Source organism: Periplaneta americana, chromosome 2, assembly GCF_040183065.1.
Source record: "Periplaneta americana isolate PAMFEO1 chromosome 2, P.americana_PAMFEO1_priV1, whole genome shotgun sequence".
Classification (NCBI taxonomy): domain Eukaryota; kingdom Metazoa; phylum Arthropoda; class Insecta; order Blattodea; family Blattidae; genus Periplaneta; species Periplaneta americana.
The window spans coordinates 99,672,184-99,691,469 of record NC_091118.1 but is presented as its reverse complement, the minus strand read 5'-3'; the positions used below and the strand labels follow the sequence as shown (position 1 = coordinate 99,691,469).

The 19,286-nt window shown below is 34.1% G+C and overlaps 1 protein-coding gene across 6 annotated transcripts in view; it reads right to left on the bottom strand.

The window, feature by feature from the left end:
- The window catches only part of axo (axotactin), a 356,966-nt gene that overhangs the window by 110,913 nt on the left and 226,767 nt on the right, over nucleotides 1-19,286 (bottom strand). For all 6 annotated transcript variants that reach the window (XR_011330936.1, XM_069818184.1, XM_069818183.1 and 3 more), the window contains 6 exons: nucleotides 15,777-16,089; nucleotides 13,922-14,226; nucleotides 12,733-12,840; nucleotides 7,364-7,496; nucleotides 5,026-5,256; nucleotides 606-781 (listed from right to left, as the gene is read on the bottom strand). Coding sequence is in view for 5 of the 6 variants with exons in the window: in XM_069818184.1 (XP_069674285.1) it covers nucleotides 606-781; nucleotides 5,026-5,256; nucleotides 7,364-7,496; nucleotides 12,733-12,840; nucleotides 13,922-14,226; nucleotides 15,777-16,089 (1,266 nt within the window). In the remaining variant the exon portion in view is untranslated. The remainder of the gene's footprint in view (nucleotides 1-605; nucleotides 782-5,025; nucleotides 5,257-7,363; nucleotides 7,497-12,732; nucleotides 12,841-13,921; nucleotides 14,227-15,776; nucleotides 16,090-19,286) is intronic.

Below are 19,286 nucleotides of genomic sequence, written 5' to 3'. Positions count from 1 at the left end.
CAATTTAAACATAGAATTATAAATCTAAGTCAGCACTAGCACCAGTCAACAGTTCGAAGACTGGTTGGAAGCTCGTGACACCAATAAGGCATCACTCATGAGGCAACTGAACTAGAAAATAATGGTTAGGATGGCCAGTTCCTCCCCCCCCCCTTCATTGCATATATCCCTGACTAGTAACGTAATTCACTAATCGGACTTGAGATGTACTGGTATGCAACTAATCTTCCTCCGACACTAATCATCAAGTGAGATGTACTGCCTGATAATAGATGTATCAGCCAGAACCTCAATCGGAGGTTAATACAATATATAGATGCTGTATTTTATAGATCCACTCTACATGCAACATGGGTAAAAACTGTTCATTTTGAATGGTTTGGGTCTCAGATAAATAGCCCGGAATAATGCTGCATATGCCCTAGTTCCAAAATAAATTTTATTCTATAATGAACTGAAAATAATGATGAATGGAGAAAATAAATGGGCTTCACTTGCTGCAGTATTTTTCAGATATAAAATTTATAAAACTTTCGTGGATTTACAGAAAACTATAGGTACAAAGATGACAATAGTGAGTTTCTTTACAATGATTATATACATACCACTTGACTGGGCAGGTTGTGCTCCACTATGGTCTTAGTAGAGTCTTCTAGAGACTGGAACTCGCACTTCACATGTGCTGGTGGAAAACGCCCATTTCCATCAATATCAATCAAGTATACGTCTGGTTTGGTGTAGCCAAGCAATGCCAGTTCTTCACAAGTTTTCCGATGCTCAGCTACCTCATAGAACAAAAATAAAAATAATACTGTACCATTCAGTACAAACAAAGCTTCAGAGAAGTCATTTTGCACGTTGGATACATTTTTTCCCCTCTTAAATACTGGTATTTCATGAATGTAATATCAAAATATTTATTTTGTAATATTTTTCCCAGTTACTTATCTATCTTTTGTCTGTCCATCTGCCTTAGTGCCACTCATTTGTCTGCCTCTCTGCCCCTCGGTCGTCTGTCTTCAGCCTACCTCTTAGTCATATGTTTGTACATCTCTCAGTCATCTGTTCTGTACCCAATTTTCGTCTGTCTCTGTGCGTCTCTCTTGTCTGTATCTTCATCTGCCTCTGTGTCCCTCCTTCATTTGTCTCTATGCCAATCTTCCTCTCCCCCCTCTCAAGGTTTCAAACTGACAACTTTTTCATATGTATGAACCATTTGTATTTCTGTGAAAATAGAAGTATTTGCAATACAAAAACATGCTATAAATTAATTACAATGGCATTTGATTGAAGGCATTGAAGGCAAATGCCGGGTAATATTTTGGCGAATCCTCGGACCTCATCTCATCTCACTACATCTCGCCAAAATGTAAAAAAATTGTACAAAATTGTAGAAAATTACTAAATTGTAAAACTATAAAAATTTTGTAATTGTAATATTGTAAAATGTTGACATGTTCCACATCTTAAAGCTTCATTGCTCATGTAAGATCTATGGAATAAAATAAATGAATGAATGAATGAATGAATACTTTATACTAATTATTTATATTTCATAGAACAAATAATATAAAGTTATGCATAAAGCTTAAAGAGGAAGTGTAAGAACGAATCTCATTCCTAAGTAACTTACTAAATAATAAATCTTTCTATTTTCCGAAAAAAAAAATTACTGGCTAACTAATAGCACTGTTGTGCATTCCAGATCGAATTAAAAATGAAGTGAAAATCTCATTCAAATAACAAGAAATAAAGCAATGTCAGTAAAAAAAAAAAAAACCTTTTCCACCACAAAATATGTTAATAAGTGTTCTGCAGACACTAAATAAAACGTAGGTACCATAAGTTCTTCCTATAGAGACCAGACTTTTTTTTTTTTTTTTTTAAGTTGGATCAAAACTCTTGAAATACTGGTACTGGTAGATTGTGTTTAACCAGTAACAAAACTGCTGCTGTTCTTATACATATTAATTACCTAACTATTACAGGAAGAAAAATTTTAGCATTTTTGATGTGCAGCTTTCAAGCTACAGTAAACAATCGAAAGAAAATTTCCCAGTTCGAAATATCTTATGTCGCTGTGAAAAGATGGTATTACAATCAATATTCGTACAAAAAACTGTTATTTTCGGCAAAAGAAGGAATTATTGCTTAATTTGAGGAAAAAAAATCACATTTGTCTACACTAATGGTTCATGATTCAGATTTATTTAAGTCTCGTAATTATTTTCACATCAGTATCATGTCCTCCCCGAATGTATTTTTTATCATGTCTCTGGAAATATTACTTTAGTTCCTTCAATTGTTTTTGAGTGGCGAAACATTTTAATGCAAGATACAAACTGAGCTACTCACAAAACCAATGCAAATGAAGGCCAGAGAAATAAAACTGTTTAAAACTAGCTTAATCACACAATATACAATACATGTTCTATTTCACAGCTTTTCAGGAGTTTCAAACTATAGGCTATACGCTGTTTCTCACGTATACTTCTCAGTCTTCTACAGTTCTATCAACTATATTTAAAACACGTAGGTTGATGGATATTGTTGAATTATGTCAGGAAGATAAATTACCTGTTCTATCTATGTTTCCTTTTCTTTGCGTATCTTCTCTTCTTTCTTCATACTATACAATTCTCTTTTGTCTCTCTCTTCTCTCTCTCTCTTTTTTTTCAATATTTGGCAGATGCATGGGTAAAAGAGGATAAGTCAGATTTTTGTGCAAAATGATATATGTTTGCTAGAGGCTGCCTTATTGTCAATATTACTGCTGTGTATAGAGGGATATCATATTGTATATGTTTAGCCAATAATATGACTACAGTATGTATTACGAATTTACTAGAATTTCTTACATATTATGACTTGTAAAAGGGGATTTGTCATTAAAAAGTGACTTACCTCATTTTGCACATGTCAAATGCCATTTTCGTTGTGTAAAAAAGGATATGTCAGAAGTGAATGAAGACATCCCAGTTAACACAACATTTCTTAGACTAAACCCTTTATTTTGTTAAATTTCCTATACCGTACATTTTCTTTCATGTTCTGTCCCTCAAGTGCCTTGTTATGTAAAGAATATGATATTTAGCAGTCAGAAACACTGCATTACATCTTCATAATTACCACGAAAATCGTCTGTAGCTGCATTTAGATTGGCAACAGGCAATGATTGTTTGGCCAAACACCTGCATAGAATTGGAATATATCAGTCCCCTAACTGCCCATTGTGCAACTCAAACCAAGAAATGGATTCGGAACATCTCAAAATCTGTGCTTCAGTGGCTAGTCATGATAATATCTTTGAAAAATATTGGAGTGCAAGAGGTCAAATGACTTTATTGTCAAACGCCTGGCATTAGAAAACAACAACAACAACATCTTCATAATTACAAAGGGATTATGGCACTCGTATTTACAGTTGGTAACATAATGTACCATATATTCCTACACAGGAGGATTTACTTGAATATGAGTAACAGAAAGATCCAGACTTTACAGTAAATCCAGATAATGAAGATACTGATCACTTCCCTATCAGAATCACTCTTATAAAAAAAGACAGATTGCACAAATTCATCTTCAGAAATACCAATTAATGTGGCACTCCTAGTGGTGATGTATTTAACATAGACAATACACGTTTTTCCCAATGTGAAGTTATGAATAGGTCCTGGTTAATCAGGGATAATAAGTGTGTCATAAAATGTGACACTCGAGCCGCACATAAGGCAAGAAAAGTGCTAGGAACAAAGGGGAGGAGTACGTGACCTTATTTGGAAAAACCATGTACCCAGTACCTAAAAACAAAATCAACTCCTCTAGGATGAAATGTAAGGACAGAGTCTATTACAGTGAAGTTGATCATTTATTGAAGGAATACTGGGCTTTAGGGGATACTCGCGATAGGAGAATGTATATTGGAAGTGTACTTGAAATTACAGATACTGCAACTCTTAGACCTAGGACAAAGAATGGAGAAAAACGTCATTATCAGCAGATTACTGTGCAAGTAAGTGGTGAAGATATTCCACTTTGAAAAAAAGGTTTTTTTTTTTATTTTCTTTTTTTAAGCATTTGGTGAGACAAATTTATTGAAGCTGTTCTAAGTGAAAAACGTACCTCAGTGGTTTATTGAATTGTGATCAAAATGAATATGTACCCCTCCAAGTAAGACTTCAGGTGAAACTTTGGAATCAGTACGTAGTTATTCATTATCTTTCCCATATTATGAGAGCCATTATTCTTGAAGGGATTCCGAGAAGAAGCACTTACCACTTCACTACTGTCCAGTACGTACGAGAAGTATGTCAGAATACATGGAGAGAAAGTAGTTTCAAAGAAAATGTATGAAAACATGTTTCACGACTTCAAGTTGTTCATTAAAAGATCCAATAAAGATACGTACCAGTATCAACTGTGTGACAGTCCCAAGATGTCAATGTCAATGAGCAAAACTTATGAGGAGAAGATGAAATTTGAAGGAGGTTACACAGTATATACACCATATTAATTTCCCTGCCATTATCACCTTCATCTAGCTGACACTAGATAACCATCACAGTTGATAAAGCACCATAAAATAAACCAATTAAAAATAATATATGTATGATATTTTAATAGAATATGAAGGAATTATTGTTTCCTATGTATCCACGACAGACAGACGTCTGTCACTCCATAAAATAATACTGGCAAATATCTGCCACTTGATGGCTACTGTATGACCACAGTTTAGTACATACAGTCACGAAGCTTGAGTTGATGAGGGTACTAGGAACAATAGACTGTGCCAGTACTGTTTCACATTGTATGTGATGAGGTGATAATAGCGATCCTAGTGGTTAGCAACTATCTATGGATGCATATTCCCTATGTTTTGAGCTTCGTGACTGTATATACTAGACTGTGGTATGACCCTTGAATTTCAGTCAGACTCTTCAATTTACTCCCTACAGCTCCAATTTCCCAACTTATCTCTTCAGTTCAACAATTATACTTATTAAGCTGCAGTATACTAACCAAAATGACAGTTTTTGCCGATGTAGCCAGTGCCTTCGCAGTCACAGGTAACACGATCGTCTTTGACGGAACACTTTCCTCCATGCTTGCAAGCATTTGGACGCTTACAGGGATCCACCAATTGGCAATTGTCCAGAGATACTTCACCCTTTGTGTACTCCGAACGTACTACATACCGGGGTTCCAGAGATTCTCCATTCATTTCCACTTCTCGAATACATCCCACCAGACCTGTCAAACAATGCTAAAAACACTCATGTGCATACTGCAGAACACTAATTCACACAGCTGAACTCCAGCACAGCCATTTCAGCTTTTTTATGTAACTACGTTTATTTCTGAATGGAACATTTTCCAGAAGGTTTAGTGATGCCTGTAGTCCAGAGAAGGAATACAGGCTGATGAGACTGTTGTCCTTTAATATTTTAATCTATATTTTATCCCTCTCCATCTAAAGTGTCTTCGAAGAATGTCTGGAAGTAACAGAACCTGTCATTTATGGCTACGTAAAATTCACTGTACAACATTTTTCTTAACTCTGGAATACATGTAGAACACCTAGTGCTAAGATAAAGGAAATGGAAAAACTGGAATAACTATTGTCCAGTTTCGTAACATACAGTCGCCCTAATGTACAGCCACTGTAATCTCTCTCTTTGTGAAATAAACTTAGTGTTTATCACAATAACCTATTAAAAGTTAAAATGTACCTGGTATCAGTATGCTGTGGAACAAAAACTGTATATACAATACTTGGAGAGGTCATGTGGACCTGGGTTTCATCCCCAGTATAACCCCTATTTATGAATTGTTGGGGAAGTCCGTGGTCCAGGTAACACGTGGTTTTCTCGGGAGTTTCAGTTTCTCTGTGGCATCCTAACAATCTCCATCATTATCTCATCTTGGCATGGGTGTAGCATATACCAGTCTCCTACGGTGCACTTTGGGCAACGACTCTGTAGGAAAACTGGTCTATACAACTGGCTTCATATGGATGAATGAACAGTAAAGTACTCTCCATTAGTTAAAAAAATAATAATAAAATAAAACGTTTTAGAAGAGAATCAATGGAGAAGGCACCAAGAAAATTCATACGAATTATCCGAATTGCACATATCAAGTAAAAGTAGGATTTACACATTTGTGGTGAAAATTTCTCTTACATTACATGAAAAATAAAAAGGTTGGTCCGCAACCAATGCACATAGAATAATCAAGTCAGTGTTTAAAACGACGACATATTAGACTTTTTACATTAAAACCATAAAATTGTATATATACCTTCATTACTGTTGCACATAATTTTTCCCCTAACAATATTAATAATAAATATACAGAATAACTAAGATGAAGTCTCTTGGCTCTTAAAGAATCAATCACTCTCCTAATAAATCACCTCAGATGATAACTTTGTTTCATGTAATCTCATTATGTATCTTGTTTTATTTAATCTATGTTAGTTATTCTATTTATTTTAATGTCTTTGTAAACTGAACATTTATTATGTATCTTGTTATTTATTGTATCTTTTGTAATTTTTAATATTTCTTTGAAGAACTTATGTTAAAATTAAATTCATATTAGAAATCGTATTGTGTGTGTGTGTGTGTGTGTGTGTGTGTGTGTGTGTGTGTGTGTATTTTTTAATCTTTATTTGGACAACATGCTCCATTACATAAGCAATACTACATGTCTATGTAGTTTGTGCTTATAGGATTACAATTTTCTTACAATATATGCGAGAGAATTTTGTTACTTACAAGTCAATGTCATGTTCAATATAATTTTATGCTCTTGTGACTAGAATTGAATATATCATACTATAAACGTACAAATAATTTTTTTAATAGTGTATATTTACATGTTACATTATTATTAAGTGTAGTGATATTGTATTTGAGATTTGTATCCTACATTATTATTTATATTAACTTAATACAATCAAATTTTATTTTTACTCTATTGTGACAAATTTAATATGTTTCAATTAATCCCTCAACTTATGTATTTATTGCTATTTATTACTTATTTTTAATCTATTTTGTGTACTCTTTTTCTGTATAAGTTTAAATTCCAATTTTATAGTTTCATTACATTAACTTGTTCGGCTTTCGTTTGTCTTAATGCAATACGTTTTGTCTACTTTCTAAATCTACCTCTCTTATGAATTTACAATATTCCTTTAAGTATTTGATATATGATGGTGTGTGCGTGTGTCTGCGCATGTGCGTGTGTGTGCACGTGTACTGGTACCTAATGACGAACCTATAACCTGTAACAGATTGTACAGGGAATAAATAAATACAAACAAAACAATACAATACAAATATATAGGTACCTAAATTCGATTTTCCACCACTGCCAATAATGACTCGATCTCCAAGTTGGAACTTCAGGCCAAACAACTGTGCTGTTTTATACTTGTAATCAACAGTTAGTGTCAACTGACCACTGCTATAGTTCAGATTAACCTGCAAGTATAAAAAATCCTTACACAGGAATAATAGTAATATTTACAGAAACAACAACAACAGCAACAACAATAATAATAATAATAATAATAATAATAATAATAATAATAATAATAATAATAATAATAATAATAATAATAATAATAATAATAATAATAATAATAATAATAAATATCCTCAATTTTTCTGTTTATGTTTTCACCTCTCAGTACATACATGCACACATGTATCAGGAAAGGAAAAGAAAATATCAGGTAACGCTACAGTAGGCAAAATTCAAATTTCCCAAATTTTGCTTCCAAACAGACGATTCTAATCCTTGGAGTAGTGTGTACAAATTGGCAGCAGGAAAACTAATGTCATAACATTCACGGTACCCTCCAAAAACAAATGTAAAGTGCATGACTGATATGGAGAGCACCATTAAGCATATGATGGGAAAATTTACACTAGAGGACAGTGAGAGAAATGACAATGAACACCATGAATACATCAGACAGGAAGTAATGAAACCTACTGAAACATCAACAATAACGAATTCACAAAAGAATAAATTATGACTACCATACATTAAAAATATTCAACCCTAGAAAAGCTGCAATGATAAATTCTTAAAGACTTTCGAGTGATTTCCTACCTTCGTCACACAACTGTACAACCAGTGTCTTGGAAAAGGGATATTACCCATACTGTGGAAATGTTCCAACATCATTCCAATTGTTACACTAGGGAACAATAGAAGGATCGAAGCATAGACACAACGAGATATAGATCTAATTAGTTTACTAAATGTTGTTGGCAAACTATTATAAAAATTGATAATTGACAGAATAAATCACCACATATTCTCCAAGAGTCTACTAAACTGCAATCAATATGGATTCATCTTACATAGAAGCATAACCAATGCAGCTATGGCAGTAAAAGCTTTTGTGTAGCAAAATTTTGGGAAAAAAGAAGAGGATAGTTCTCGTGAACCTGGATATGGAAGGTGCTTTTGATGTCGCCTGGCCTAGGATACTTTGCAACCTGCGTCATCTTCACCGCCCCCCGGAATTTGTATAATCTGTGAGGTTCACCATTACATGTAAAAAAACTGCTAGACGAAATATATCATATATGTATAATCTAACTCGAAATTATTTCAAAGATAAAAATAGCTCATTACAAATGAAAAGCACAAAACAGAGAGAATTATAAAGAAAGGATGCCCTCAGAAATCTTGTTGCGGCCCAGAACTTTCGAACGTTATGTAAAACTCTCTTGTGAATATCCACCTCTCTAGCAACAATAAAGTACAGTAATTGTCTTCGCCAATGATCTCGCCATCATGACCATGGGTAAAACCCCAAGTGAAGATGAAGTTTATCTGAACTCCGATCTTGCAAAGATAGAGAAGTGGGCCGGAAATAACAAAATTAAGTTTAACGAAAGTAAGTTCATAGTTATGCTAATTACGAGAAAAACGAAGCACGACACAATTAATATTTACATCAACAACAGGACTCTATGAAATAGTCAGAGAAATTAAATATTTTGAAAATACTTTGACAACAAGAGGACTTGTAATAAAAAAATAGAAGACGTTGCTGAAAAATCCACAACTCTGAGCCACAAGTTAGGGAAAGTCACAAAACTCCAATGGGGACTTGACCATGAATACCTGAAAACTTTCTATGAAAGAGCACTGATTCCGATGCTAACATATAGAGCCCCCAAATGGAAAGAGACAATAAGAAGACAAAGTAACATCAACAAAATGCAACGAATACCGGTACAGAGACTTATAAATATCAAGGTAGCAAAGGCATACAGAACAATCTCATACGAAGCTTCATGCATGATGGCTGGAGTACTACCAATGGATAATATAAATATTCATAATATATAATGTACTATATAATATAAATATATATTTAAGATATATAAGAGAAAATACAGCTCTACTAAGTGAAACATAGTTTAGTAAGAAGAGAGCAGGAATGAGACTTATCATTTCCGATCAAGGATTGGCCTCACCCAGCAAGGCAGTTGAACTACTCTAAAATCTATGGCTCAACATCATATTCCATTGCAATTTTTACAGAAGACAGCAAAGTAGAAAACAAGGTCGGAGCCAGCATAGCAATATACATATGTGGAGAAAATTCTGATACTTATCCATGTAACATTTAAACAATACAAATAAATCAGTACTTAAAGAATAGAATGAAGAAAATTAATTGAAAATGTATTTCTTACAAAACAGGTTCATCTGAGAATACACTGTTATAAATCAGAGTCAGTCATACAATAATTTTCTGAATAATGAATTTCCTGTAATAATTATTTGTTCTGAAGCACTGAGTCATGAGATGGAATACAATCTTCATGAAAATGATTTCACAATAAAGCATTGATTTTATCGTCTTTATACAACATTTATTTTGTTATTAGTCTACAATGAGTTCACGGAGAGAAACAATCTTAACATTTGCATTTGTACCAAGGATACACATAATGAACACATCATTTTTTAAATATGTTGTTGTTTTCTAATGCCAGGCGTTTGACAAAGTCATTTGACCTCTTGCACTCCAATATTTTTCAAAGATATTACCATGACCAGCCACTGAAGCACAGATTTTGAGGTGTTCCGAATCCATTTCTTGGTTTGAGTTGCACAATGGGCAGTTAGGGGACTTATATATTCCAATTCTATGCAGGTGATTGGCCAAACAATCATGGCCTGTTGCCAATCTAAATGCAGCTACAGACGATTTTCGTGGTAAATCGGGAATTAAATGTGGATTTTGATGCAGGGAGTTCCATTTTTTCCCTTGGGATTGAGTTATCAAATTTTGTTTGTTGAAGTCTAAGTATGTAGATTTAATAAATCTCTTCACAGAGTAATACGTAGATTTAGTAACAGGTCTGTAAGTAGCAGTGCTGCCCTTCTTTGCTAAAGCATCCGCATTCTCGTTTCCCAGGATTCCACAATGGGATGGTATCCATTGGAATACAATTCTTTTATTGAGTGATATTAATTGAGAGAGCATTTTAGTTATTTCTGCTGTTTGAGATGAAGGTGTGTGTTCAGAGACGATTGATAGAATAGCTGCTTTGGAGTCTGACAATATAACTGCATTCCTAAATTTATTGATGTGGCATAGAAGATTCCTGAGACTTTCACTTATTGCAATGATTTCACCATCAAAACTTGTTGTTCCATATCCAAGAGATCTATAAAGGGAGAAGAGACAGCACGTAACACCTGCACCGGCACCTTGTTCTCTGGAGATCAAGGATCCGTCTGTGTATAAATGAAGCCAGTTTTGTGAAGGGTACCTAATATTAATTGTCTCTAAAGACAATTGTTTCAGTATTTCAGTGTTTACTTCTGATTTCAGTATTTCTTCTGTTAAATTTAGATTATATTCTATATTTAATAGAGTTAAAGGGTTTGGTTTAATTTGTAAGTTTTCTTTTAAATTCGGGATATTGATTTTCTGTTTTAATTCTTGAACAATGGATATGAAACTTTTTTGAGTTTTCAATCTACAGAGAGGACACTATTTTTTTAAATATGGGAGCTCTTCATCAACACCTTTGAACAGATCTATCCAGACTTCACCTGAATGTTTTGATTTAAGAATTCTCTTCAATTCACTATTTTCTTTGAAATTCAGAAGTTTTTTCACAATTATGATTTGATCAAAGAGGTGATATTCAACAATGTTTAATCTGACAACAGTTTGCTTCATAGTACTAACTGTTTTAAGAATACTGTACACATTCAGTGTCGTCTCCAATTTTGTCAATGCAGCTAATTTCATTGTCACCAACACTGGTGAAGACTGATATTTATAATGAAATATCGTAGCAATTAATATTCCCAGTTTTGTTTTTTCCGTCACTAATTTTTAAGTACGGAACAAAAACATGTCCTAAAGACCTCTTTTGGGACGAGACACATTAGCGAAAAAAAGGACGTTCCCGTATTTTACTAGACTTATGTGAACCCTAGCTCTACATCTTTTGCAAGAAGTCTTCCAGGACTTTGTCCTTACACAGACATCCTGTTGTATCAAATTTCTTGTACAGACATTGGCAACTTTCTGAAATATGTTCTAAAATGCCACTGTACAGAAGTAAGTCATTAACAGAATTCGTTTTGGTCAATTCAAGCACGCAAAATGTCTTTTCAAAGGCAATAGTGGCCATCTTACTAGAACTGTGAAATAACGTAAATGATAATAATCAATATAATAATTGTTACTGAACAAAAATCTACTACCGGTACTTCTACTTTTTTTTAAATCGACGATATATCTTCCAGAAGTGAGTAATTCAATTTTCTGGTGATGTGGACCACCAACTGTCCTTTCATCTCTTCGGTAGTCTTTTAACTGCATGGGTGTCTGCTTGCTTTTCTTCTATAGTGTTCTATGGACCAATTTATTTCCTTCCATTCGTTTTACATGGCCATACCATTGTCTTCTTTGTCTCCTGCATCTCACCACACCTTGTACCTACTCCACATTATTTATAATATTAATATTTGGTATATATTCTGCTAATGGCTTCATTGCCAAATGCAAGGCACTAGACAACAACATATTTGGTATGTATTAAGGTAAATATGATGTAAAGGCGAATTTACATAATAACCGAAACGTTGGTCAATATTACGGACATCAATGACATCATAGAGGATCAGTGACAGGTTAGGTTTGGTTTCGTTAGGTTTTTGGTATGCCTTGCAAATACATTTTTTTGGTAGGTATATTAAAAATCTGTCACTTATTAATGGCTACTATATATAATTCCCGAATTAATTACGTTTACATTGACATATATAGCCTATCTACAACTTCAATGGCCATGATTTTATAACATGAAGTACTGGTAGTCTATTTCTTTCGTAATCACGATGTAGGCTATATTTAAAACAATAATCTCTGCCCATCTCTCACTCGTATCCTCTCTTAGTTTGACGATAAGAATTCTTTCAAAGGAGAGTTACATCTAAAACTTATCATGAGATCCGTTGGCATATCACAGTACGTAACAGTATCTTATCATCTGCTCATTCAATGGATGGTGATGGTGATTGTTAACGTAAAAACTGATATTTTTGTCAGTGATTCAATAGTGCGGCACTGTTCTAGCTTCAATGACAAAGATATGAAAGAAAAAAATTCTACTTAAAAAAGTAGTCCGTGAAAACTAAATTTATTAGCTCTAATGAACTTACAGCATGCCAACCAGACCGGTAATCGAACTTCACAGTGGTTAGATGAGTAACATTCTTCGTTTCATCAGGAACCAATTCAAACCGTATCTCATCATTCACTGCACGCACCTGTTGAAGCAAAATATACATATTTTTTCTACTTAACATGTACTTACATCTTTCAATTTTAAACAATAAACAGCATGCATGGGCACAATACATATAAGACGACACAGAATGAGAAATATCAGTACCGTAATCTTTTCTTTTATTTACCTTTAAATCTTTTGACTATGTAGAAATCTGATCGTCTAACAGTATAATATGACCTAACATCGATATTTCAAGATTATTTATGTTGCCCCATTACAACCCAACTACCGGTACTTTCTTTTCTATCTCATTAATTTAAGTTTGTGAAGATTTACATATCAAAGAAGGTGAGTTTTGTTCGGGGTAGTCTACATCTGTTTTGTGTTACAACGATAATTTGATATTACGATATAGAGTTGCAAATATACGTATTTGTAAAGCAGTCTCAATACTACAGTCAGTCTTAAAAATGTAGTTATTACTGATATTATGATGCCTGAGTTAAATTGTGTTACATATTCTACGTCCTGAAATGGGTTTTTAAGATAGTATACCGGTACTGTAGTTTTCAATAGTATACCGGTACTGTAGTTTTCACGAAGAACTGTTTTTAATTACTGTACGGTACTCAAAACCTTTTGAGTATATTTTTCTCACTAGTACCGGCACGTAAGAAATTCTATTTGTCCAATATCTGTACAAAAACATGTAGGCCTAAGAGATACGTCCAGGAAGTAGTATCCAATTTAATTATAATAAATCAAATGTAAATATGTCCAATACTATTTTTATTGCAAGATTACAAATTCTTCCAAACACTTTCGTCTACAAATTCACTACATATATCGAGAAATTTAAGATATTAAAACACATGAAGGAATGGTTTGACGTTAGTGTTCCTATTCAATTCTTCACGGCCTCTTTAATGCCATAATCGCTGTTGATCATCACAAATTCGCGTCGTAATTGCCATGATCTTGCAGCTGTAAACTTTCTTTCCACCATTTTAAGAGATTTTTATCAGAGTACAAATTCTACAGAATAGGCTACTTAAGTATTAGGTACAGTAATAATCATTATGATACAAAACAGAAATTAAAAAAGATATGAAACTTACCTCCCAATACCCAACACCAGTAGCAGTTGTAACAGGAGAAGAGGCCAAGATAGCCATGCTACGATTGCTCTTAAAGGCGAACTTGAGTGTGAAGTTATCACTCTGTGAATTAGGCCACCAAATATAAGATGATGGAAAGGGGAATGTTATGGGAATGACATCAACATCCGTTTCGTAGATCTCTGGTTCCAACACTCCAATGTAGTGGACTTTTGGGTTTCCTTTCTTTAGTTCATATAGAATTGAGATGTCATTGAAGAATACATACTTGAGACAGCCAGCAAAATTATTGTACGACATTAGACCTGTGCAAAGAAACAAAATAGAATGATATTTATACTGCATTACCGGTATAATTTCAATAGTAATTAATAATCGAGACGTAAGTCGTAAGCTCACAACAGCCTTCAGTCATTGCTTATTTTACCACTTTTAACATTTTGTACTATTCATATATAACTGCATTGGTATCCTCAAGCGATTCTTGGTCTTTATGTTTATATTACTCCACACTCTGCCAGCATTCGTCGGTCAGTCAAATGAATTTATCCTTTCTTTTGTTCCCTCTTCCTTTTGTTCACCAGAAGACAGATCTCATATTATATTTCTGTCTCTATGCAACATCACAGTTAGTGATGAGGGGAAAGAGAGATAACAAAAGATTGTACTAATTTGTGAGAAAAAGTATGACTAAACTATCACCTTACATACAAGTAAGCAGTGACCAAAGTACTGAAATGAAGGTAACCAGATATCTTTTGTTTTGCCTTTCTGACGCCCACGACCAAGATTATGCTACTTCAAACTAAACTGTCAGTCATCGGTAGAGATATAATTGAAACATCTCTACAGCCAACTTTGGAAACGTTTTGAGATCCTTATATCGACATCAGCAATGGAGAAAATCCAAGTTACATCTCTTCTGAATAATAAAACATTGTTTTTTATTGTTGTGTTAGTCGAACTTATGTGCATGTAAACTGTAGATGAAGCTTGGGAGATTTTCTTGTAATTAGAAATAATAATATAACAATATTGCTTTTATAATAATAAAAAACTGAGTGCACGACATTCAAAAGTAATGTCAATTACTTCTTGGCTTGCAAGCATGAGTCATAAATATTAATTTTAACTGCATTGTGACTGTGTGAACCTTCCCATTAAAATTATACAAATTTTACTCTTCACCAAATGACTTAGTTGTGTTAATAGGCCTACAAGAAGGGTGAATCAATGTTCATTTGAAGCAACAATTCATGAAAAGCTCCAGAATGGAAAGCACACAAAGTCCATTGAAACTAATCAGCGTTTGGGTAAATTCTATGTCGGCAGATGTTTAATATTAGCATTATTATGGGACAAACATGTGAGTAATGGAGTGGTCTTATTTACACCATGGTAAATGAAACAAGGTAATCCTTCTGCATATTCTGGATTAAGACTGTTCGATAAATGCAGATCATTATATTAAGACAATGAAGAAGCTGAACTCTCAAAATTGCACAAATTCGATTCTTTTTCAACATGATAACATAAAGCTCTGTATCACAATTTGATAAGAGAATGCAAAAACTGTTTTTCTACCTGTATACTAGTACTTCTGGTCTTGTTTGGGTTAATGACAAATGAATTTCAAAAGCTATGCTTCCCCAGTAATGATATAGTAAGTGAATAAAGGTTTCATCTATGGCAGATGTACAGTACTGGTATAATTTCATTTTCGTACCTCCAACAGCATTCGAGAAAAGAAAAATGAGATACCAGTACTATTTTTTGGAATGCTACTCTTAAGTAACAGTACACACAGCAATAAACATGACGTTCAGGATTGAATCAAATTCATATTTTACTAAACCTTTCTTCTTGTGCAACTCAGGACCACCTCCTATGTAAATCTCTGGATCAATGTACAAATGGTAGGTCGGACCAGGCAACTCCAATTCTTCAGACTCGTGGTTCAGATGTACGCTGATGATGCTCTGGTGGTGAGCTATAGTGAAGTTATTCCAGTAATTCGCAGTCAGACCTTGTCCTATAGTTGTTGAGATGGGGCCATCCCCAAAGTCGATTTCTACATGCACTGTGTCATTTTGTATGGACACTGCAATGTAATGATGCTGGTAAGGCTCTCCACTTGCATAGAAAAGCACTGAATCATCATATCGCGTCTGAAATGGAAACACAAACTTTGAGGTCTTAACAAATCAATTCAAGGAAAAACTTTATACTGAAGCAAGATACGTGAACTAGTAATTTTTTCGACTTGATTAAGATCTCATTTGAAACAATGACATGTTTAATATATAGGTAGCTTTTACAGTTATTCAACTGATTTTATAAAAATAGCACGAAACGAATGTCATATTAAATAACTGAATATTAAAATTACGCCAGTTGAATACTAACATTTCATTTGAGAACGAAATATTCAGTATCAATGAGTGCACAGCCTTATTGGAGAGATTAAACTGGAATCGCAATTTATATTGTAACTTTGTAATAATGTATTCATATTTTAAATAGAAAAATAAGCCTCTTTTGCTTACTTCTGGAAAAATAACTAAGGAAGAGATTAGTGAAGTCCTTTGTGTGGAATGTGGCATTGTATTGGGCAGAAACATAGACATTACGACGAATTGAAGAGAAGAGGCTAGAAGCATTTGAAATGAGAATATGGAGGAGAATGGAGTAGTCTATGTGAAATGGACAAATAGAATAAGAAATGAAGCTGTGTTGGAAAGAGTGAGTGAAGAAAGAATGATGTTGAAACTGATCAGGAAGAGAAAAAGGAATTTGTTGGGTTAATGGCTGAGAAGAAACTGACTACTGAAGGATTTACTGTAAGGAATGGTGAACAGGAGAAAAAGTTCGGGGCAGAAAAAGATATCAGATGATGGACAACACTAAAATACAGTATATGGATCATATAAGAAGACAAAGTGGTAGGCAGAAAATAGGAAAGATTGGAGAATGTTGGATTTGCAATGAAAGACCTGCCCTTGGTTAGAAAACTATGGATGAATATATTATATAACAGTGTATGGCATATACAATTTATTATAATAGTACAGACAGTTGTAGTGTGCGTATTTAGTGGGGAGATCCAACCACTCTTTCAGTTGGGAGGAAAACCATTCAGGACGAATGGTGGTGATTTAGATCTAAAATCCCATATAAATAATGCGCCTTTAAGAGGCAATACGAAACCGTTGTGTTGATTTTATCTTTCATCAAATCATATGTTGAAAATATGTCCATATTTCTGGATGCAAGAAACACACTGAAGAAACTTGCAGTAATTCAGGCAAGAATGCGACATGTCACAAAGATCAGAATTAAAAGAACCAACTGAAAATGTTTATCCTTATATAGTGACAGTGGTTCATCATTACAGCAAGGGAATTCAACAATCGCGTGATTTTCTTGGAGTCGATGGCAATCTGTTCATGACGGTACTGTATCCATTTCAATTGAGATGCTAACATGGGAAAGATTGAAAATCATAAAAATGAAATTGTATAGGCGAGGTGAAAAAGAGTTTCGAGAACATCAGAAAGTATATTTTGTTAAAAATATATATATTACCGTTTAGGAAACAGTACAAAAAAATCTGTGGGTCTACTTTTGTTGAAAGAACACCAGCAAGCTGACTTTATCTAACAAAACTTCATTCTGCTTGTACGAAAGTAATTAAAAATCAAAGTAAACTGTGTTTATGAATTCCTTTAACAAAAACAATTTATGAAACCTATTATTTTTCAAGCATAAATTTTCCCGTAAAACTCTCAGTACTTCTTGTCCAAAAAATCCAGCATGGCTAATAGATCTTTCTTTTTGGGTTCACTTAAAACCAACCTCTTTGTGAGTGTAACAGGTCATATTTACGATGGCCTGGAAAGACTGTCCTCTTTTGAAGATGTTAAACTCTTTCCATGGTTCTTCGTCCTGGAATGACTTCCATGTCTTTACTAATGGGAAGTCGACTCTTGATCTCCTTAGCCAGGAGAGTGTGCTAATTTTGATAGGATTAAGACATCTGTCACATTCCTTGGAAAAGTCACAAAAATCACCAGATATCATAGTGATTACATCTGTATTGGCATTTACAAGTAGTCTGCACAAAGAAAATAACGCAATAAATGTAGTACCTATGTACAAAAACGAAAAATGACTACAAAATTCATATTGTTGAGATGATTATTATACAAAACTGAAGACTTATCATTCTGAATGGAATAGATTTCCGAGGCATTTAGGACACCTGAATCACTCTTTCAAACAGGCAATAGCAATAAAGCACGCTGTTTACTGTCATACAGTGGAATAGGTCAGACACGTCAGCAAATGTGACTTACTATCTTCCCTAAGCCATACTCGTGGACTTGACACATCTGCTATCTTATGTCGAGCAATGGAATGAATCGAGTACATCTACTGACCTACCATTGTTTCCATGCCATTGGTATGAGTGCTTACTATTTTTTCCACGACAAAATGAAAAATAGATTTTTTCTGACTTACAGTCTTTCTCATGTCAATGCCTCATTTAAAAATGACTGATGAAGCTTGGTTCCATTTAAGCAGTTATGTTCATTCTCAAACTATAAGGCACTGGGATACTAAAAAATCCTCATTTAGTACATATAGCTTCTCTTTACGACCAGAAAGTGGATGTGTGGTGTGGTATTACTGCATGCAGAGTAATTGGCCTCATTTTTTTACGAGACATTCCAAGTCGCAATGTTATGTGCGAGACATAATGTGTTTTTACCTACAACAGTATAACTCCATTGCACATACAGCCACTACAACGTTAGAAGCATTAGAAAACGTATATAATGATAGTGTATTTAGTCGCTGATGTTCACCAGCTCATTCCCCAGATGTAAATGTTTATCACTTTTATCTGTGATGAAATTTAAAAGAGAAAGTGTATGTGAACAATCCACACTCTCACACACTTTTGAAAAGCTCGAGAATGAAATCAGGTATGAGTGCTGAGTGAAATTACAAATAAGTTAGAGAGTTGCTCAATGTGATTCTTGCAACCAGAAAGATGGACTTCAATATAATATCCTTTGGTAAATTGTAAGATCAACGTAATGTTACTTCTTCATTATTTGTACGGGATTATACGCCTAAATCATCGCTATTCACTGGCTATTTGTTTTCCTCCGGTGCAAGAGAGGTCAGATCTCCACACTAAACATACACACACATTACGAATGGTTATAATGCCGGTAAGTCATATACCCGGTATTATGCTGCACACACCGTACATATTATATTATATACACATATATACTGGAAGGTCCCGGGTAATGACAAGATTTTCTCACTACCAAAACACCTTAATGGCCTATAT